Consider the following 23,983-nt stretch of genomic DNA (forward strand, 5'->3'; position numbering starts at 1 on the left):
GCCAAGTAGATTCATATTAACTGGAAGTCAGCAAAATGTTATGGTTGTACACAAGCCTATATATACACACATGCAGAGAAAGGAATAGACAAAATTTATTTTAATGAAAACATGAATACTTTTTCTTTTTTCCTAAAAAAAGAGGGCAATAGAGGGGTATTTTCTCATCCTTTCCAATATTCCATCAAGTCTCTAGGTTTGCTCAAACTCCTTACTTAAAAAAATTCCTTTTCAGTAGCCTTCAGCACTGTAGTGGCCATATATAATATACTCTGGTTTTGACAGTAACACAAAACATTTTAACATAACTGAACAGCAGGTCTGTAAAATAGTAGTTATCACTGGTTTTTGTGCAGGTTCTCCAAGAATTAGAAAAAGGTAATAAAGAGTGTTTGTGGAGGTGTGGGGGGTGTTTAACATTACATACATTTTCAGGGAAATATGCAGAATTACTCCAATGTCTACATTTTAAAGTACAGCTTTGCAGTAGCTTTGCAGCCCAGCAGAATAAGCAGCCATAGGTATGGAGTCACATATTAAACCACATTGCTACATACCTTCCATAACGACTATGTATTTTCTCTTCAACTTGGCTAGTGAAAGGGACTTTCCAGAAAATCAAAATCTAATATTATTTAGTAATTTTGATGCTGCTTAATATTAAGGTCTAGTCTACATTTAAAAATATTTCCAGAGTAATTACAGTAGCTTGGCTATACTGGAAAAAGCAGTTTACTACTGTAGGCTATAGCAGTTAAACAAGGTAGACTATAAAATAAAAGTACATTTTTCTCATATAGTTGTGGAGCAACCAGATCTAAGGTTTGAATCTGGTAGGCTGGACCAAATGACCTCCAGACATCCCTTTTAACCTTGTTTTTTTCTATTATTTCATTCTATGTTATTATTATTTAATTGGTGCAGAAATACTGGCAATTGTGGGAATGAGTGTGTATGTGTATCCATTTAAATGAAAACCCAGAGAATATGAGCACAAAAAAAACACAAGCTGACCCCTCAGGTTTTTGATTTCCTGTGAGTAATTCAGCATATAAGAACAACACAATAATTAAAACTACAAGGTTGGTTTAGAAGGGATCTACCTTATTTGTAAAATTAACAGGGATCTTTTCTAATACAAAAGTATGAACTACTTTAATAAGAAAAAAATATCTTGCCATGAAATTAATTAGTTTTCTCCCACTAAATAATAATAAAGCCAGTTACCTTTATTTATACTTCGTGGAATTTATTACTGTAAGACTTTTTTTTAATCAGTATTTACACATCACATGTTCATGTTATCTTGCTGTGCTTCACCAAGAGCACAATAACAGTACTTAAGACTTGTACTAGATATACTAAAGGCTTTACACCCAAACAAGGAGTCAAATATAGACTGATCCATAATGAAGTATTACTGCAGTTTCTAAATGGATAGTCATGCTTTATTTCAGGACCAAAATACACTCCCTCAAAATGTTTTATCCAAATGGCTCTGAATCATAGTAAAAGGAAAACAAAGGACATCTGCTAGCAATATACCACTGGGACAAAACTAAATAAGTATTTAACACACTGTCCTCTCGAGGGTCACAATGCAGTCTACAAGGGGTCTACATCTTTCCTTCTTTTTTTCAGGGGTAGGACTGTCATGGCTGTTGCCTTTTTAAGTAAGAAAAAGGCCCACTCACAAGCAATCCTGTGCCTCTTCAGAAATACTCATTCAGTCTAGAAGCGGAGGATGATTCAAAACCACAACTACTCAATTTTTTAAAGGTTGTACAAATCATGTTGGGGGAAAGGGGAGAAAAACAATCTGAGCTAAAAATAAGTGACAAAGAAACATTATCGTTCAGACAAGGGTACATTAGGTCAGAAGCTGCTGCTTTTTAACACCATACAGTCCTTAGAGCTTTTTGTTAGAAAACTGAAGAAGGAAAAAAGCCACCAAGTCAGGAGAGCAAATGTTATTTGCTCAGCATTTTCTGCGAAAGAATAAAGCTTTAAACACAAACTACACATCCCTGGTAGTGGTGATTTTTAAAGCTAAAAAAGGCTCATCACTGCTAACATCTTAAAGAAATGGCCAGTGTTATTTTTTGTAATAAACTAGCACGTGCCATCAGACCATTCTCCTTCTTGACCCTTCTCCACCCACTTCCCACTTAGCCATTGGTCTTACTGCCATTTCTGCCATCCAGTTTTATCACAACTGCAAAATTATTATTTACCATTTCTACAGTCAAGCTAAAAGAAACACTGTTCAGTTATTTCCCAGCCACAGGAGCCGTGGAGGGGAGGGTGGGTCCCCTTCTAATCACTGCAACACCTTCATGCATCATTACAGAAGGCTCTACAAAAACACATGAAAAGATCCAATACTGGTCTATGGGATTTAAAGTCAGCTTCATAATATAAAGAGACAGTGAGATTTAAATCTATTATATATGTAATAAAGTCAAATGGAAGAGTAAGTAGATTAACCTGATGAAAATTAAGCGTACAATAAAGCCATTTATACACTTGTATTTATAAAGTGCTAGAAACTATGCAGGAAGAGAAGTTATTCCATCTATCATTATTTAGCTGGTTCATTGTAGGTCCCAGAGCCACTCTGGGATTCAGGGATAAACTAATCACCTTACAGACCAATTTAGGGAGAACGTCATAATCTAAATTACTGTGTTGAACTCGCAGTGACAGAGAAAAACAAGCACATTTCTCTGACCACTAAGGACTATCGTGCACCTCCCATGAGAGCACGGACCAGACTTCAGCTTCAGTCCCACAAAACCTGGGAAGGATTATACAGCTTTTGTGCTTTAGGAAAAAATTAAAAAATAATAATTAAAAAAATAATACAAGTGCTGCCCTCCAAAGCCATGGAGCAGAGAGCTGAATGAGCCAGAAATAGCACCTAGACAAGGAAGATGCTCCAAGTTTGCCACCTGCAATCTGCAGTTTCCTTCTCCTTCTAACTCTGGTCACTTACATTCCAACTTTAAGTTTTCAATTAATTCTCTAATGCAACTGGAAATATTTACCCAGGATGGAATGACTTCAGAAGAATGAAAAAGACGTTAATAGTTATAGTGTCCACCTCTCTTCTGTTCTGTAGGGATGAATAATGTCTGTAACAAAACTGCATGCTGACATGCACAACCTGTAGTGTTGAATTAAATGTGTGATGCCAGCAGCTGCAGTTTAAAGACTTCAGCAGTTAAGAACAGACATCTGCCAGTTATGGTCATAGTTGTAGTTAAACTGGATTTTCAGGTTCAGTCTGCTAGAAATAATGTATTACAATCTATTACACTGGGGAAATAAAAAAAAAAGTAGAAAATGCTGAATTTAATCAACATACTAATTTATGGCTTAAACAGTATCTGGTTACAATATATGTACATCTTCACTCAAGCAGGATAGATCATTTCCAAATTTTATAATCTTTTACTTAGGTACTAGATGATACTTTAAAGCAACCTGTCAAAACCTAAAACCAGAAAGTTTCAGGAATCTAAGCTCAGAATCCTGGAACCATATATTGTAAAATATTTCAATTCAAAACAAAATTTCAAGCACAGGATCTGCTTCAGAAGCCGCGTGCAACTCAGCACTCAGTAGAACTGTGCACATGGTAACCTTAGAGGAACTGTTCTCATACTTAGCAAATCTGATTTCACAAATGAACTGCAAAACCTATATTAACTTTGAACTGACAAGAGAAAAATAAAGTACTAGTTGAGCAGAAACACAAGATACACATAAACCCAGACTAATGCTTGACTTCAGTTAATTTTGTTTATAGAAAAAACTGTTAGGCAGATTAATCTCTTCAGTCTTCCCTCATAAAAACATCCTTCTTGTGTTTCTCTTGTAGGCTTTGAGTATGAGTGTAATTTGGAAATTAGTTACAGGAACATTCCTTCATAAGTCTGTACAGACACTCAATTTTCTTTGCTCTATGTGTGGGTACTACTCCATACGTTAATTAAGATCCTCCATTGCCTCCTGCCCCTTCATAAGTAGGGTCAGGATACTCTGTAACAAAAACAAAGAAAGAGAAGCAAAAGATAAAATGAATGTATTTCAGACTGTTTGACACTAATAAGGTCAAGTTCAGGCCGGCTTTCAAGTGAACTCTGCTACTAAAGGGCAAAATGAAACTGCGGTGTTACAGAAGGGAGGTCTAAAATAACCACACCTTAAAACGCAGTACGGAAACGCGGAAGTCTAGAAAATGAATGCCCAAATAGCTTCTTTGAAACTCACTCCATTTTCAGCTCTTACATCTTTTATTACCAGTTGTGCAAATCCTTTCAGGCCTCCTCAGCAAAATCCTGTTGAGCTGTGCACAGAGGAGACTCTGCCTTTAAAAGCTTAAAAATACCACATCCGCATCAGGAAAAGCTCTGGTAATTTCTCTCTCTAACGAACGTCCTTCCTGTATTCCATCCTACCTATAAAAGGAAAACTTAGCTCTGCTCCTCGTTTTCTCTCTCATACCACTCTCACCTGATGCATTTGAGGTGAACAGAAACAGCCACACATGATCTGATAACCACGTACCACGTCTGCTGCCACTGCCCCGCTGTCATTTCACTACGGAAAGGGGGGAGAAAGTGCCCTGGGTATGTTTGCAGAGAGAGATTTCAGCTCAGTAGGCTAAACTGGTTATTTTTGAACAGTGCAATCTCAGCACAATTCTGGGTTCAAATATGGTAAACAAGTATGGGACAGAATAGAGAAATTCTTGACAGTCCCAAATTACAGTCTGGTTAACCAAAGCACTCCCTCAGCCAGGTCATTACTGATGTTTTCTTCCACCATCATTCCAAATGAACCATCCAAAGTCAGATGATTGTACTGATCAACTTCAAAGCAGAGAGGGATAAGCATACAGCCAAAAGAAGCCATAAGGTAACAGGGTTGTGTACAGAGTACTACCATACCTCATCATACAGTAAGATATAATAAATTATTACTAATGTAAGATTATATTAATATTAATATTCAGGCTCATTGTGTTGCATGCTAGACAAATTCTGGACCATTTTATTAAAAACAATCATCTAGACTGTCTATTCAGCATAACTTCCTAGTCACTATAATCATTTACTTGTTTCAAGTAGAATCAGGGTCTGCATGTGCTCAGCATTCCATGAAACCTAAGACATATGAAAGCCAAAACTCTAAAACCCTTTTTCCTGGGGAAGAACTGAGCCTGGCATGAGGGGAAACCCCATGAGGAACCTGGCATGAGGGGAATGGCAGCTCTCACATTTATGCTTATATCTGCCTCACAAGGGCGAGTCAAACTGATACATCTGAGTATAACAGAAAAATAAAATGGTAAACCACAAAATAATCAAGGGCATGGTTTAACAACTGCAAGCTGGACTTAGCAACAAAATCCACTGTCACAAAGAGACATAAGAAAATTCCTGTTTTGAACACTAGGATAACAAAGTTAGATGTTTATTAAAAACCAAACAGCTGCTGACTGTAACAGCTAGGAAGAAAGATTTTGGACAAGATCTAGAAATCAGACAGAGAATATATTTTAAAAATATCTTAAGTAATATAATAAAACACTTCAGGTAAAATATTCAACAGTAAATTATGTCCTGCAAATATCAGGAAATGCATACTGTGTATTTTTTTTTAGTTAGCATGAAGTATTTGGGTGATACTTATTGTGATATTTAACACTAGACTGACAAACACAAGCCAGACTGGCACAGCACACCTGCAGGAACCACAGCATTGCTTTACTGTTACATATGGTGGGCATCTCTTCAGCAGTGAGTGACAAGTCCCCTGAATTTTCTAACTGATAAAAAAACACTTTTAGCACATAAGGATTGTTATTATCAAACAAAATTTACATTTCCGTGTTTGAAAACAAATTTAGCATCGAATGCTAGGGGAAAAAAAAAATAAAAAAAAAAATCAGTGAGATCTCCCAGGGCATTCAGTGCTGAACAAATTGTAATTCAGCTTAAGTCAGCAGGAGTTATCCAAATACACCAAATTCTCACCAAGGAGAGAAAGGATCAGTTCAGAGATCATATTTCTGATAATTTCACTTCACATTCAAAGATTTAGAGTGCTATTCCTTAGGTTGTTGTCATCTCAGAATGGAAGAGAAATCCTAAATAATTAGCCATAAAATAATTTATTTGATTGACAAGGTACAAGGTTGCAACACACAATTAAGACTGTCACCGAGCAGATTGTATAGATCCCACTATATGGAATTTTATTTCCTATACACAATGTTTGTAAATCTGAAATAAAATATGTCCAATCTAGATACTCCATGAGTGATCAGGGTCTAGAATCACTCTTTACTATCCATTCTGAACTGGAAAATACTACTGACAATATTGAGGAACCATTCAAATGCTTAGTAGCAGAGACCACAGTAAATATCCCAAGAGTCAGGCAGACAGGTCCAAAGACTCTTAAGGAAAGAAAAGTTAAAAAGAACTGGCCCCAATCCTTACCAAGTCTCTCCCATAATTTGTTAGATGTTAAAAAAGGAAAAAGTATTATTTAGAATATATTCATAAAGAAAAAGGGAATATGAAGATTTTTATTTTTTTAAGATCTCTATTGCACACAGTAACACAACACTGAAGTATATCAGAGATGGGTATAAACTACAAGCTGGAGAAAACTGAATAAACACCCAAACTCAATTTCACTCTCTGGAAAGACATAATCAATTAGCAGCAAAATTAAATTTGTATTTCATCAATTTATACTATTATTTTAATACAAACTACTGCAAATATAATAGATAACCAGAAAGCCTTACAAAAACCCAATTAAAACCCTTTTTTTTCCACTACTTCCATCATCAAAGTTTATCTTTATAACCTTGTAACATCAAATTTTGATTTTTGGTATGAAACCTACCTTAAGAGCTAATTGGGAATCTAAGTTTGATTCACATTATATATATATTCAAGTGACATACAAAGAAGAAGAAAAAAAGGCAGCTTTTAATGCACTTAATTCCCAATGTTACTAGAGAATCCGGGCATTGTGGTTGAATATAGTTCAGCCCCTTGATTCAGTTTAAGTAATGTATTATCAAGTTGATGATTCATGTTGCCACAAGCCTGAAGGATAAATATGGTCACCCATTTACCTGAATTATGGATTTTTACAAAATTTTTATATCAGAAAAGAATCCAGCAGGTATTTAAGGTTTTCTTCCAACAACTGCATCCTCCATAGTTACTTCCCTGCACATCAAATGAATGCCAGTAACTTCAGGAAGATTTTTGGTGTCCCATTCCTGCATCCACACTGATGGGCTTCAACCTGTTGGTTTCAGCTAAATATAAATAGGTTCCTCAGGTATTTTCATTTTGCTCTGAATTAAAGCTAACAGCATTTTCTACCAGCTTGCATTGTTGTGGTAATACAGCCTACCACTACCAATGACACTGAGGCACAAAAAAGGCAGTACACAAAAAAAACATTCTCTTTGATATGCAAGTTTAACCAACTTGTACTTCATACAATAGAATTCAGAAGTTTATCAATCTGGAGCCCAATCCTACAAATGTTGAGCTGTCATAAAATTACTGGCTCACCCACAGGATCAAGTGTAGGGTGTAGGAAACTTAAGTGCTTGATTCATGTCAGTTTTAAACATGTTTGCCATCAGAAAATCTTACATGATTTTTAAAAGTATTCCTTTGATAACAAACTAATCTTGAGTACAGTCTCTGTTCCCTCTGTATATGAGTGTTCAGGGGAAAAAAACCACAATGAATCAATAAAAACAATTTGTCAATTACCTTCAGATCACAGTAATTAGTATCTTTGTAAATACTTATAATAGCTTTGAGAAATCAAGACATTTTACTGAGGGGGAAAAACTTCCCTTTAAATCAGCAAATTGTTCAACACAAGTCTTTAGACTGTCAGGGTTTCCAGAAATTCACTCTGTAAGTAGTGCTTATATTACAGAATAGATGATCTCTACCAAATCATGAATTTTAGTGGCTAATGTGAAATCATCGTGGTTGTGAATCTACTGGGCAGAACTATAATTTAAGCACAACTCACCTCACATTAGCAGTGAGTTTGGAAACAGGCTGTAGATCAGCCAAACAAAGTTATAAAATAAACCTTGGCAAAATGCACTAGATGTGCTGAAAGCTTTTTTTTTTTTAATTATTAACACTTACTGCTGTACATTCTGTGGTAGCATAATAAAACATCCAAATACAAATGAAGGATGTGGAAGTTAAAGCAAGATCTATACGGTACTTCGCTGTTTTAAATTGGTACAAGATAAATATCAGGTAATTCCAAGGTCTTAACAGTTAAAAGCCAAATATAACCAGGCAAAAGGTGCACTGTAAACTGATGTGTTTGGGTGATCTGTGACAATCTGACTAAGAAGTATTCTTCTTAAGGTAATCAGCACATTAAGCACCATCACAGTACTATTTAGACATCAAAGATCTGTTTTCCTGACAAACACAAAAATTTCTTCAAATCCAAGTACATATCTTAAATATTCTTAATGGAAAAACAGAACCATTTTATTAATAAAATATCTATGTATACAATGAAAAACTTGTACACAATTTAAGAGAGTTTTTCTGCAGTATTTTATGATTTCAAGACTCCTATACGTTTCCTGCCTTCTTAACTAAATCAGAAAAACATTACAGAGCTTATCATAAAAACATTTCTGGGTTTATCATAAAAACACAGTTCTACAACAGGATTCAGCTCATTCCCTAATAATGCTGTGGTTCAAAACCAGGTGTAGTGTATTTAACAGATGTAATACATGAATAACCTCCTCACCTTAAAAAGGATCAACCACAAGCTTATCATTACACATAAATTTAAGCACTCCAGGGAATCAAACCCTGACTCAGCACTTCAGTGCTGCAAATTATAAACTAATCAAGGATCTCATCTTCCAACCATGAGATTCTTATCCACAGATTTACATATCCTGCTACTGGGTTATAACAGGATTCTATATTCTTCTTCAAAAATACTGTTTCCTGTGTTCCTTCTGCCTTTCAAATTCCTAAAATCCAACAGCCCATTTTTAAAATCAACACAAACTATGACATGCCATTCTGGATTAGCACTTAATGTCTCTATAGGATTTATTTCTCACAAGTTCATCCTCTTGCTGTGCAAAAGTTTTTGTTGAGAAAGGCAGGACAAGTCAAAGTTACTCTTCAGATCAATCCACGGGGATGACAATCAATGGGAAATAGGCAACCCTTCTCAACTTCACAATAACAAACTAGGCAGACACAGCCTCTATTTTCTTTTCTTTAAGATGATGTTACCTTTCTTGCACTGTAATGCTCCAGTCTTTACTATCTCCCACGATCTTAGGACGTCAGCATGTCTTTGTTATAAATTGCCTAAATGGGAGAACCCGTAACTTCCTAAATCATGTAGTTTATAAAAAAATGTCAGCTTCTGTCAGAGCATAGAAAGTTCTTTTAAAGGCACAACTTCATTTTATGGCCCAGGCCAAAGGAAACAGTTGTCTTTTTTTCTCTACGCGGTTCATCCCTGGCACTTTATCATTTTCAAAAATCTCTTTTTTTTCCCCCCAGCAAACAATAAAAATGTAACTCTCAATGTTTTCATCACAGTCAAGGAATTTCTTCAGTTCCTGCTGGTTTAATAAAGCTTTGAAAACTGTTACTCTAAAGCACAGCAGATCTGTTTGCACAGCTTTCAAAGGATAACTGCACCAGTTCTGAAGCAAAAGGAAAATGTCTATTCCTTCCATTTCTATGGCCAACAATAACTTCTACGTTCTGACAGAATCATGTGTACACTGGCGGGGAAGGCAGTTTCAAAATACTTTATCAGGAAGTCCACAATTCAGTAAAATCCAGGCTCCCCAGACACTGATCCAAATTGATGCACGGGCTGCGACTCTGAACTTCTGGGCTGCTGTTCTGTCTTTTAAGCACAGTTACAGTTATTTTCTCCACCAAGAACAACACTTATATTTTTCAGTGTAGATCACTTTAATAGATGTGAAAAATAACCAAAGAGAATTCTCTTGAAGGAGACCACTGATCTTGTTGTACCTGAAGAGAACTCAGTACAACAGAACATTGGGTTTGTAACAACATACTCATCTACTTTAGATGATTCAACACACAGGAAAAAAAAAAACAGTATCCCATTTACATTAAACTGAAAAATACTCCAGTAGAATGCATCCCATGCTCCACTGGACAACAGTCTCTTAAGGACATTTAACTGAAAACAAATTGCATGTTCGTTTTTGAAAAGGGAACTCTTCATGGAATTTCAGAGAGGCAAGTAACTCCTTAGGTATCTACTGCCCACTTAGCAACTCAGATCAGAAATTGCTACACAACAGTGAAGGTGAATCTACATGTGATGAAAAGCAAGGCAGAGTTGTTCTCACCACCATTTTACCTGCCTAAAATCCTGTATCTCCTAAAAGCAGCAACAAGAAACCAGAGGGAACTAGTAGGAACAGGCTGAGTGTGAGTGCAAGGCAGGTGGGGGACTTGGCACAGGACGTGGAGATCTACCATTTTTCTTATTTAACACTGTCATGCCCATAACTGAAACAAAAAAAAGGTAGTGCTAATGTAGCCTGAAGTGACCTAAAACACATTTCTGGTCCTAAATGAACTCCTTCACAAGTTAAAAAGAAGGAAAAGCAAAGACCATTTCTAATATGATGCAGCAATACTAAGGTATTAAATATTTCTATTACGTTAAAAAGCCAAATGCAGTCTTTATGTCAGTAAATTATTATCTGTGGAGTTTTGAAATACTTTAACTTCTTTATAGGTACAGGAGGCAACTGGCACAATAAAATATTCATATACTTAAAAATAAAGCCCTCACCTAATCTTTAGCTCTAACATAATGGAAACAGGAAGGGAGTAGAACATTTCAGATAAGACTACCCAAAAATGATAACTCACACAAGGTAATATATTAAAAGCCACATGCAAGTAAATTAATAGATGATTCAACAATTCATGACCTAAAGTAAAATGATCAAAAGGGTGGTATCATGGTAACATGCAGGAAATATCTGTAATTTTAATAAATAAGTTGTCCCTGTCATTAAAACATAGTTATAGATCTATGGGTTAGAATGTGGATGCTGTAACTATTTTGATTTATACATGACTGATTAAAAATTAAAAAAATAAGAAACAGCAACACAGTAAAAAGCAGTTTTTCAATACTGGTAAGATTACTGAAAAGTAAAGATCATTCCAAGTAAATATCAGTAGTCTAAAAGTCATGGTTAAGTTCATCCTTCTTCCCCTCATCCTATCCCAAACAACATTCTGGACAGTATTTCAGAGCCAAGACTTTAGTGAAAAGAGCCAATGATTACGACTATCCTTTGAAACTATGGATTTACGTGTCAGTACTCTGGGATTAACTTTCTCCATTTCATTTTCAACTCTGACAAATGAACAAAGGGAAAAGCCCTGTAAGACACTTCTGCAAGATTTCATACAGCAAAGCTCCCTTTAAAGTGCCGCTGACATCAGCAACTGCCAAATGTGGATCCTCTCCCTCCGCTCCATAATTACAGTCACAATCATCCATTTTTTAGATGTGCACTTTAGACACGAGCCACTGCAGCCCAGTTCCCCATCTGCAGCCTTGCTGGTTAGATGTCTCTTAGTTTCAAGCTGAAATATTCTTTAAAGTGTTTGATAAATCAGAGCATGAAGCCACATGGGAACAAGACCATTACTTGCCAGCCCCACAGTGTCTCGGATAGACATAGAAAGGGGAAAAATGCTGTGTAATGTCAGGTCCAACTGTCTGATCAACTTGTTGCTTTTCTACAAAATGAAGATTTGCAGCCAGCCCAGTGTAGCAGATTACCAGTCAACATAAAGACTTCTTCTAAGGAATCCTTCTAATTATGCTAGTATCTTTAAGACTGACAAAACCCACCTGTTTAAACAGCATGCAAGGCTTTAGAAGTTACAAACTAAAACAAAAAAAATATAACGCCACAACCTGGAACTGGGTTTCTGAGAATCCATTGTTCATTTAAAAGAATAACCTATTTTTTTTAACAATTTTACTTCCTGTCTGCTAAAACCCAAGCACTCCATATCAAAATTGCATCAGCAATATTATGATCTCAGCAGTCTACATCTCAGTATTAGCACTGAAAGATGTTAATACAAAATATTTCTTTGCAAAAGTATATATGACAACAGGAAGCTTAGCTTTCTTTGATGAAGGACTGAGAAATACAGGTCTCCAAAGACTTCTATAGTTTACATTAAAAACGCATTTCTTTACTCAGCAGCATTTTCTCTCCTTTCAGGAGAGGGTGTGGGTTTTATTTATCCAAGTCACCTCTGAATGTTTTACAAATCAGAAGTAAAATACTAACAGCTCCATCACTAATACCTGCTCTTTTTTCCCCTCATCACCCTTATTTACACATTCTAAGAAACCATCTGAAAGATGAATACACAAGGCAGACGTTACCAGATATTCTGACTGGTTACTCACATCATACTCTGCAATTCAGGAGTAAAGCTGGTCGATTTTCTTCCACTGCTTGAAGAGACAACTGTTGACATTGGGCTGGCCACAGTGCTGCTCATCTGAGTAAACAAAGAAATAACAGCACTTAATACTTGTATTTCATTTCCAAGAGAGCACATGTAGGTTTCACACTACATATTCAGAAGGGAATAAAAGCTATTTGGGGTAGAATTGCAGGCAAAGGTTCTGCATGCAAAGAGAATCCCATGTGAGACACTGCAGAAAATGTAAGAGTTGATATTTACAGTAAGCAAAGTGTTGGAAACGTGCACTATTTCTGAAATACCAATTAGAAGTATTCTAGGAGCACCAGTGGAGAAGCATTAAGATAAAAACACTGCTATTCTGGAACAGATGGTAGTCACAGGCATCAGTATCCTGCTACCCAAACCATCCTCATATTCCTGCAGTATCCTCACCATTAGTGACTCACACCCATACCATCTCCATTGAACTAACAGGAGCAAAAGAGATTCTCAGAAAAAGCTAAAACTTAATGAGCACAGACATCACAACCCTCCTTTCTAAAACACCAGCTTTACATACACACACTACTTAAAATGGAAATGCATTAAAAAAAGAGTAAGACTTGAACACCATAATAGTTTTAGGACTGAAGGGACTACACTTATTCAAAATAGATTACAGTTTTTCTATATAAATTTCTCATTCAAAAACTCCAAACCAAATGCAGTATAATTTTACTCTTATTCTATGAAGTAATTAGTTCATCTACATTTTCCTCTTTAATAATATGCAAGTCAAACGCCTTTGAACTATTTCATTTTAAAAAATACTTAATTTACGAAAACACTGACTAAGCAAAGTTGAATTACGGAAAACTCCATAAATATGTAAAAGGGAGTTTCATCTTTCCCTTAATGTTTTAACAAAAAACTGCACATTGTGTAAGTCTCCCGATAAACAGGATATATTCCCACTACATTTCTTCCTCTTCTAGTTTATTGCACACTAGTAACAGTTGAGTTGTACTGCTCATTTCTTGTACTATTAGTTGTAGCAGTAGTAATGACAATAAAATACATGTTGATATAGTTTGCTGTGCTGTAAGAGATCCTACCTTCCTCCATTTTAAAGTTCAAAGGTTAAGACAGATTACTTTTCTAAAAAGCAATCTTAAAGTATAGGACCAGATTTATATTAAATGTCATTAAAAGCATTGCAATCAATCCCAAATATTCTGCTTTGGTTGAAGAAAACTTATAATAGTCTAAATACAAGTCATAACATACCTTCAAAAAGTAACGTGTGCTTTGAAAGGCTAATGACACAAGAGCAGCTGGACAAAGGACAAAAAATAAGACGTTCATGCTTTAGATGGAATCATAGAATGGTTTAAGTTGGAAAATACCTTTAAAATCATTGATTCCAACCATTAACCTGCCACTGCCAAGTCCATGAGTAAAGCATGGACCATGTCTTTTAAACCCCTGGAGGGATGGTGAACTCAACCACTTCCCTGGGCAGCCCATCCCAATGTCTGACCACCTTTTCCACGAAGAAACATCCTAATGTCCCACCTAAGCCTCCCCCAGCACAACTAGAGACTGTTTCCTCTTGACTTGGCACTTGCTACCTGAGACAAGAGCCTAATCCCCACATTCCTGTCAGGGAGTTGTAGTGAGCAAGAAGGTCCCCCCAAGTCTCCATCTCCAGGATGAGCCCCCCCCAACTGCTCCTCATCCGATTTGTGCTCCAGACCCTTCCCCAGCTCTGTTGCCCTTCTCTGGACTCATTTCAGCACTTCAACATCTTCCCTGTATTGAGGGGCCCAAACTGAACCCAAGATTCAAGGTGAGGCCTCAGCAGTGCCCAGCACAGGGGGACAGTCACTGCCCTGCTCCTGCTGCCACACTATTGCTGGCACAGGCCAGGTGACATTGGCCTTCTTGGCCACCTGGGCACACTCTGGCTCATGTTCAGCCTCTGCCAACCAGCACCCCCAGGGCCTTTTCCAACAAGCAGCTTTCCAAACATTCTGCCCCCAGCACTGCACGAGGTTATTGTGATTAAAGTGCAGGACTTGGCCTTGTTGAACCTCACACAACTGGCCTTGTTTGACTGATCCAGCCTGTCCAGATCCCTCTGTACAGCCTCCCTACTCCCACCCAACTTGGTGTCATAAGTTTACTTATTTTTATTAATGCTTTCAAGTAGATTTTCACAGACTTCTGTTCATCTTCAAGCAGATTCTAATTTGGGTCCCCATCCTGCAAGCACTTATGCACATGTGTAACTTTAATCACGAGTTTGCTCCCACTAAAGTCTGATTTTAATCATATGAGTAGTTACACACTAGGCTTCAGTGTTGTCATAATCAGCAATTACCAGAGTCATATAACCTAAACAGTCAAATTAGTTAATTTTAAAAACAAAAAAAAAATGTTTCAAAACTGAACAGCATACAAAGACTTAAGGGGGTTTTAAGTTTAGGTTTTTTTAAAGCTAATATAATTTAGTATCATATATATGGCTATTTCCTTTGACCATCCATAACAGATATTTTACTTTATCCATGAGGTTCTTTTCTACTAACTTATGAAGCATTCTCCCAAAATTCCCAAAAACCTTGGGACAATTCCACAGTTACCTCCTCATAGTGTAAGATTTGTGATTCATGCAAGTCCTGGTTTGGGGTAAATCCTTTCCTAGATTCCTGCCCTCCAAGTGGACAAGAACAGTTTAATTAAAAAACACTTGCAGAGCTGTAGATGTGTGCAAGTATCAGTAGGCTTGAAAGCTGAAAGCTTATTGGCTATTGCTTCACTAAAAACTTGATCTTCCTATTGCAACCAAATGATTTAACTTTCAAATCAAGCAGGTGTACAGCATTTTCTTGACATTAAAAACCAACAGCTTGTCAGGCTTCATCAGACCCTTTACAATAATTACTTCCACAGCCCACGTTTTGTTTGATGGTTGAGATAATTAACTTCTTTACACATCAAAGTCCCATCCTCCGTATGTTCTATTTCCTTTCTTCCGGACATTAAAAAAAAAAAAAAAGAAAGAAAAAAAATCATTCAAAAGCAGAAGCACTCTCAAATCAATTTTCTTCAATAAGTACAGCTATCATGGAACTGAAAAGCCTACAGTAATCTTCAATGGGTCGATATACTGTATTTGTTTTAACTCCAAACTGAAATGCAGCTGTTTGCCATATTCTACAAAATGAATTCAGATGTTCAGATTAGGTCACAGATTATTTCAGTGTGCTGTATTTTAATCATGAACTCTAGAAAGAAGATAACTTCTGATTAACACTATCTGGACTGGTAATTATGAGTTTATATCCAAAGAGGTCCAGCTTTTACAAATTCTTTTCCCATAAGTAAAATATTACAATCAAGTGTATGGTTAAAAATGCATATTAAAATGTGTATATAATCCTTAATATATTTTAAAGCATCTCCTGCAATCTCAATGTCTTTTACACTGAAGAGTCACAACAGAAAACAGTACTTGTTCCATATGAATCAGCAGAACAAAAGAGTTCTCAGTTGAGGGAAACAAATTTTAAGTCATTTTTCATCAGGTTCAGGCCCATCCCTCTCACCACAGTAAGACATCCAGGTAGACTTTCATTTCGTAGCCCTCCTTCACATCCATATCCATCCTGAAATAACCAAGTAGTACTAACTCACACTGACTCTTCTACAGTCAAAGAGATATCTGTATAACCCATCTACTTATTCAAGAGCAAGCTGAGAGATGTATAAAAATTGAAATTCCACTGCTCCTAAAATGTGAATTTAATATACAGGCTATACATTTAGCCAGTAACAGTAAATCACAAAATCTGCAAGCTGACTCATATTATTTGGGACATACATAAAGCAGCCTCAACATACATATATATACACAGAGAGACAGAGAAAGAGAGAGAGAGAAATAGAGTCATAGAATAGTTTAGGTTGGAAGAGATCTTAAAGATCACTTCATTCCAACCCCCCTGCTATGGACAGGGACACCTTGTTGCTCCAAAGTTGCTCCAAGCCCCACTCAGCCTGGCCCTGAACATTTCTGTGATTGTGCAGCCACAGCTTCTCTGGGCAACCTGTGCCAGTGTCTCACCATCCTCACAGGAAAGAACTTCCCAATATATATAATCCTACTCTCTTTAAGTTTAAAGCCATTCCCTCTTATCCCATCATCACACACCCTTGTCCAAAGTCCCTCCCAGGCTCTCTCAGAGCCCTTTTAGGTACTGGAAGGTGCTGGGAGGTCTCCTCAGAGCCTTCTCTTCTCCAGGCTTAACAACATATACTCAGTCAACAAGTCTCTTGAAATATTGCTCAAATACTTTCACCAGCCACCATTGCCAAAATGTCACATGAAGATCCAAGAGAAAAGTGCATCCAAACAATCACTAGAGAACAGTCCTCTAAACACACAGTTTGAGTGACCTAAACTCACTCAGGAAGAGCAAACATTAATAGTAATAACAGCTGTCACTTCACCAAAAGAAAACATCTAAGTCTAAACTGGGCCTGTTTAAAACAAAAGTGGATTTGCACAGATAGGCCAACAAAGGTGCAGAATTACCAAAAAACCCAGCACTGTCCTTGCATAACTTTTTGCACTGAATAACACAGAGCAGAATTTACCATCACAATGACTTAATTCATAAACATACATCTAATGTAGTTATCACATCAGTCCTCTTCTCTTGCCTTTCATAAACACATTTTGCATATAAACTGGAACCATGCAAAAATTTACAGACTGACAAATTTTCATTTATATAAACCCAAACAAAACAGGAAGGAAATAAAGGCCGAGATGACTATGAATTAACACAAAATTAAAATTAATGCTTTTGTTTTCACACTCTTTACTTCAGAGTAATTAGATTAACTAGTGTGCTGCCACTGAGTATTTCACTAGATGCATATCCTCACCAGCTGACAAGAGTGTAAAGTAACAGTTCCGGAATTGGAGATGTAACAACTTAATTAAATACAGGAAATACAGATTTATTTTTTTTTAGTGCATTTCTTTTAAAAAACAAAAACACAGCCACAAACCCTGCTGAACATGTGCAAGACCAGCTTTCTGAGTATGCACTCAAAATTATTAAAAAACAAGAGAAGGTTAAACAAAACACCAATAATTAATTACCAAATGCATGAGTACATATATTGTTTTGCTTATCACCCCCTCTCCCAGTAATATGGGAAAAGTAAATATGAAAACACCAAGTCCTTAAGTTCTCCTGAGCTGTTCAAGCAGGCTGGAACTAGAAACACTCTAAAGGGTCACAGATATGCACAGGGTCTGAATTTTACAAGAAATTAATGATTCCAAGTATATAATGGAACTAGTTTATCATCCTCAAGCCTGTCCAGGTTAAAAAAAAAAAATCAGCTTTTTTGTGCAGCAATTAAGAAATGGCTTTGCTTACAGGCAATAGGATAAATAACTTCTATATTTCCTAAACACCACCTCTTCAAAAGCCAAGTAGATAAAGCAAAGGCCCAAACTTTCAGGGAACAGTCAGACAAAATCTAGGATTAGGAGCAATCTGTGGGCGGGCAGTGACACATCTGCACCAGGTCTGCATTCAAGAATATTGTTCAAAGATGGGAATGCAATCTCAGCTTGCTTTAATTTTTAATTAATTAACAAAGTATCACAAAGCGAAATGCATGCACTATTCATGCTAAGGATAACACATGACATCTGCTGCTGCTGCTTCCATTTATTGCTTCATAGACTAGTTGCTTATGGTAGTTTTATTTTAAAGTGAATACCAAAAAGAAAAATTCATCTTATAGCTGTCAATGCCCAGCCCAGCTTTCACCACCCAGACAAATAAGCATCTCGTCTTTAACTGTGACACTCTTTCTTGGAACAAAACATGCCTGAAAAGCCCACACGAATACAAGGAACACAACTGAACATCATTCCCCCCTTTCCATTTAAAAGGCAACTCAGTCATTCATTCCCATGGAGAAGTTACAGAAGAAACATGCATGGCTGATAACGAAGGGAAAAACAAATTTACTAATACAAGTAGGCATAGATTTTGGTCCAAAGAATATGCATCTTAATGATTTTAAAACTCTTCAACATCCCTGGAGATAAAATAATCCTTCATGTTCATTTCTACATTTCATAATGTATCTTTGTGCATTAATTTTACTGAAGACCTTAAATGAAAGCAGTGAACAAGCACAATGCTCTCACTGACTTAGCTGGGAAAGAAAAGTCACTAACCAACCTCAGACTAAAATATACCCTTCTGACTTCACTGTGTGTAACAACTGCTGTTTTACTTGAAATTACTCTGCATGTCCTCATATTTTGAGCTATTATTTGTCCACTCATGAGCTAGACAGGACAATTATTTAAGCTTCTTCTGAAACAGACCACAGAATGGTCTGGGCTACTGAAAGAATACAAATATACAGATGTGACTGTTTTACTTGAGACTGGGAAACACACAGCACAATCTTACATGAGAGCTCTGCCTCCACATCTGGAGATGTTTACAAACACTTCTCTCAGCATTTCTAGCTCCAGTCTAATCAGAGCTCTGTCCTTCCCCAGAAGTGATATATTTATTTTTAAGAAAGCAGGGAAAATTAATCTAATGTATATGCCCATCTCCCTCTGAACTGAACACGCACACTTTTTGTTCTGTGCCACATCTGGCAGTTAATGGCACTGCAAATTAAACATCAATTATTTTCTTTCCTTTATTTTGTTAAATGCTTTAACAAAACAGTGTAAAGACCAGACAACCTGTAACTAACAGCAAAGTTTCCACAGCTTTCAGGAGCTGGCTCCTATAACCATAACTTCATTTGGACTAGCAATTGTTTTTTCATAAAACATTAGTACTCTCACCCTTCCATACTAATTATTTAATAATTGTATAGAGATGCAATTTAGTGACCATGATCTTCCTGTGGGAACCACTGACAATTTTCAGTGAAGCAAACACAGGTCTGATGATAAAGAATACCTTCAAGTCACCAGGGACTTGCACACTTGACTCCAGCATGCAAAGATGAACAGGCCCCAAACTGTGACTTGCTCAGTATTTTGCTTATTCTGACAAGTAAAACATAAAATATTTATATGCAAAGGTCAAATTAGTTCTGCCAATATGCTTTACTGCTCATTTGCCAACAATGGTTCCCATGTACCATTAATTCCATCTAAAGTAACTTAAAAGTTTAAGGTTTTACTAACGCAGGTAGATTTTCTATAAAGCACAGCCAAGTCACCATTAGCCTTAAACTATATTTTCCTCAGTATAATTTCTCTCTCTAAACCTTCACCTGCCTTCATCTCCTTTCAAGGTAGCATTATCTTCTCAATCTCTTACACTGCTCACATTGATCCTCCTCTTTTCACATCACTCTGTGTTTGGTTCACTATTTGAAATGCAATTAAAATAATTTCTTAATATATAGTACCACCCTAACTTTAATTGAATATTCTGCCATATCAGGATTACCATCAAGTTAGGGCATCAATGTATCTATCCAAAATGTCTCATCAAAAACGAGCAGCCAAATACATAGGTGAGATTATATAAAATTTCTCCTAATTCTTGTTGTTGAGCTGTTCCTCTCCTTTCAGAAATCAGTGCTAGCCATCAAAAGTAGAAATTCTCTAGAGGAGAAAATGTCTACCTCTGTTGTTCATTTGCACAACAGCTAATACAAGGAAAACTACAGGAAAAACAGCCATGGCTTTAAAATGTAAGTTGCAAGCACAAAAATTAGCTTTTAAAAGGCAGGTCTAACAGTATGTCAGTAACATTCAGGCCCACCAACCCTTTCCAGAGATCTCAGTCACAGGTGATGACCAATAAGTGTCTGTTAAAATGTATTCCTGTTCAGTCAAAAATAGACATTTTTCCCAGGTATACTTAGGAACTGGCTTAATTCTTACTATAATCTCTCAAATCATAAAACATTGAAGAGCTACGTTGATAATTTAAGTGCTTTTAAAAACCATGTGCTTAAGTAGCAAAGAAAAACGTGTGTGTTTTCAATAAAACATTTCAGCAAAAGCCTACTGGAAATCACCTCTTCCATGCAAGCTCCTGACCTCTTTTTCCATTACTGTTACTCCTATGACAGTTTAAGGAGCTGTGTGAACTAGAAACTTTGCAGCTGACTCTGTGAAAGTCTGATTGTCATCAAATGCAATACTTCAAACGTATGCAAAATACAGGGGTAGAGAAGAGCCAAAGATTATTTATAAATAGAAGTTTCACCAGTGTTAGCTTGCAAAAGAACACTTACTAAGGTTACTTCAAATTAGTAACGACTCCCTGCAGCATTGTGAGTGCCAAGTATCTGAAACACAGATTACAGACCAAATCAATACCATTTTCAGAACCTCTGACAGGCAGTTTTTCTGATCAGCTCCAGATAAGCTCATAACTGACTCACCACTGACTCGTTCCATGAGAGCAGAGGCCTGACTAGTTTCCTCCTCTGCACACACTTGTGTATCTACACATTTGGATATTTCACAACTGCAACAAGAGCATTAACTCAATTAGTTTCTATGGTATAATTATACACTGCTTGGGTTTGGCCTCATGCCTCAGAACACTCTTGCAATGATGACCTAGAAAGACACTGTCTAGCTGGTCTCACGGCCCGAGGGCATCACATCAGAGCAGCACTAACAAGGTGAACAATACTCACTGTTGCTCTACACTACTATATGTAGGCAATTCTTAAAACACTTGTAGCTTGCTAAATTACAGTTTGCTTACACTGACAAGTTACTAATTGACTAATCAAATCCCAGCCCCATTCTGTGCTACTCAGAATTGAGCCCATGAGAGTAATTCAGCTGGTTATGATGCTCAGAGGCTCAGCAAATAATCTAAATGCTACTGAATCTTTTTAAACCTTAAGTAATGTCTCCAAATCCATGTATTTTAAAGTCACAAGTAAAATGCCACTAATGCACTGAAGGATTTGTTGTTTACTTCTCAGAGACATGACTTGGAGTTCTTCCTCCTGCCTTTTTAGCATATTCTGGCAAGACCTCAAGCTTTTCTTCAGAACATCACAGCTAAGAATTTCTTTCTCTAACTGAAAACTAACTTTTTCAAACTTTCACAAGCAGAGATGAGGCTTTCAGAAAAACTGTTAGAGTTGGAAATGCTACTTTTAACACTAACATTTCCACCTACATGGCAACAATACACGGGAGAAAAAGGAACCAAAATAAAACAAAATGTGATTTGCATATTAGTAACATGCAAATACGGGCCTGTGCAAAGTCCACTGAAGTTAACAGAGGGACTGACACTGCCTTCCACACCACTTGGATCTGGGCAGCACTGAAGAAAGATATGCAAAAAGGGAGAGAGGGAGGGTGCACTGTATCCCGCCAAGTAAGCACTGCTGCCTTAAGCCAAAGGGAAAGCAAGGCCTGTATCAAGAAAGAGAATGATGTGGGAGTTAGATCAAAGACTTCAAAAGAAAATGTAAGCGTATCACCAACACTGCTGCAAACCTTGAAACAGATTCACTCGTAGGAAATCAAATGTCTCACAACAAATCATTAGCACTAATGCCATACAGCAAACTTGGTTGCCCACAACATCAGGTTCCTGCCTCCCCTTCACACACACAGTAATATATGTTCTGCATGTATATTGTGTTTTGCATTCATCAACTACAAAGCATCCATTTGTGTAATTTCTAGGAACTCAGAAGCAGTTGATCTGTACATAGGAGGTATAAAAACACAGTGAGTGGAAAAGTCACTTAAAGCTAACATAGGGAAATATGCTTCTGGACTGTTATTCCTAGGTTTTTAGCATTTACCATTCATTTCTGAGAGGACTAATAATTTCTGTAAGGAATACCGTAGACCTTAAGTAAACATTCTGAAATATCAGGAATTACATCCATTTAGGGCATCAGTGTATGTATCCAACACTTCACATTAAGAATGAACAGCCAAATACAGAGAATTACAATTAATAAACCACCACATCTGTTTGGGCAAAATAAATAAAATCCACTTCCTGTAGACAAAAATGACGAACTAGTAACACTTCGTAGCATCAGAGTGACACGAATAAATTAACAACCTGCAGCGCACTGCAGGCCAAAGCCTGGCCACTGTCACATAACGTTAAGAATATTTTTTAAAATAAGAAAAAGAGGTCCTAGAAACACCTTCCAGATTAGCTGCGTGACGACAAACCAAGCAGGGCAGGGTCTGATGTAACACCACCCGAGGACACCAGAAAACCCCGCGCCCCGGCCCCCCCCGCGCCCCGCAGGTACCGCGGGCAGGAACCGCCCCGTTAATGCTCCTGAAGGCCCCAACACCGAGCAGCCTCGCCAAGTTAATTAATAGCAACACACTGCCTAAGAGCGTGCCCTCGCTGGTGACTCACTCAAAGGCTCACCCCCGGGGAAGGATGGATGGATGGATGGAGGAGGAGGAGGAGGAGGAGGCGGCTGAGATGTGCAGGGGAGGAAGGATGGGAAGAGGGTGGGAGCAGCTTGTGGTGCCCGGTCCCCCCACCCCCACCCCGTGTGCGGAGAGCCGAGAGGGGAGAGCGAGGGACAGGAACTGAACCTCGGTCTTTCCTTCTCGCCTGGACCGAGGCGAGAAAACGAGGGGGACGGAAAGCAGCGGCAGCTTCGCGCTGTTCCCGCCGCCGCCACGGGCGCCGAGGCAGGCACGGCGGAGGGGGGGTAAAATGGCGCCGCCCGCGCCGGGGAGGAGCCGGTTCGCACAGCGGCCGCCCCGCACAGGGAAGGCGGCGGCGCCTCCCGGGGCGCGGGAGGAGCCGGGGCGAGGCGGCCGCCACCGCGTCCTCCCGCCGCCGCTGCCGGCGCTCCCCTCAGCCGCTCACCTCGGCTGCTCTTCTCATCTCAACTCTCTCCTCAGCCGCTCCCCTCAGCCCGCCCCTCACAGAGTCACAGGATCATTAATGCACATAAGTATCTCAAAAGGCGGGTGAGTAGAGGATGGTGCCAGGCTCTTTTTGGTGGTGCCCAGTGACAGGACGAGGAGCAGTGGCCATAATCTAAAAACACACTATGTTTCGCCTCAACGTGAGGACGAACTTCTTTACAGTGAGGCTGGCAGGGCACCGGAACGGGTTGCCCAGGGAGGTCATGGAATCTCCCTCTCCGGAGGCATTCCAAACCCACCTGGATGTGTTCCTACATCACCTGCTGCAGGTGACCCTGATACCAAGAACACCAAGGTTGTGGGTTAGTCCTTGTATGGGCTATTTACTTAAGAGTTGGACTTGATCCTTGTTGGTCCCTTCCAACTCAGTATACCCTAAGAATTCTGTGGATCACAGAATCCCTTTGGTTGGAAAAGGCATCTGAGATCTCCTAATCCAACCTAT

At 38.1% G+C, this 23,983-nt stretch overlaps 1 protein-coding gene across 7 annotated transcripts in view; it reads right to left on the reverse strand.

Moving 5' to 3' along the window:
• SUPT3H (SPT3 homolog, SAGA and STAGA complex component) overlaps positions 1-23,692 on the reverse strand; it is a 276,071-nt gene extending 252,379 nt beyond the window's left edge. For 3 of the 7 annotated variants that reach the window (XM_018088746.2, XM_018088745.2, XM_018088744.2), the window contains exons 1-2: positions 23,477-23,692; positions 12,562-12,656 (exon numbers count right to left, since the gene is read on the reverse strand). In XM_018088746.2, coding sequence (XP_017944235.1) covers positions 12,562-12,656; positions 23,477-23,494 — 113 coding nt within the window. In that variant the 5' untranslated portion in view covers positions 23,495-23,692. Of the gene's footprint in view, positions 1-12,561; positions 12,657-22,787; positions 22,836-23,011; positions 23,037-23,196; positions 23,319-23,476 lie in introns of those variants that run through there. The other 4 variants (XM_018088747.3, XM_018088748.2, XM_018088749.2 and 1 more) reach the window with 4 other exon arrangements.
• Positions 23,693-23,983: the final 291 nt, after the last annotated feature.

This window comes from Manacus vitellinus, unplaced genomic scaffold, assembly GCF_001715985.3.
Source record: "Manacus vitellinus isolate BGI_N305 unplaced genomic scaffold, ASM171598v3 scaffold_11_pilon, whole genome shotgun sequence".
Taxonomy (NCBI): Eukaryota; Metazoa; Chordata; class Aves; order Passeriformes; family Pipridae; genus Manacus; species Manacus vitellinus.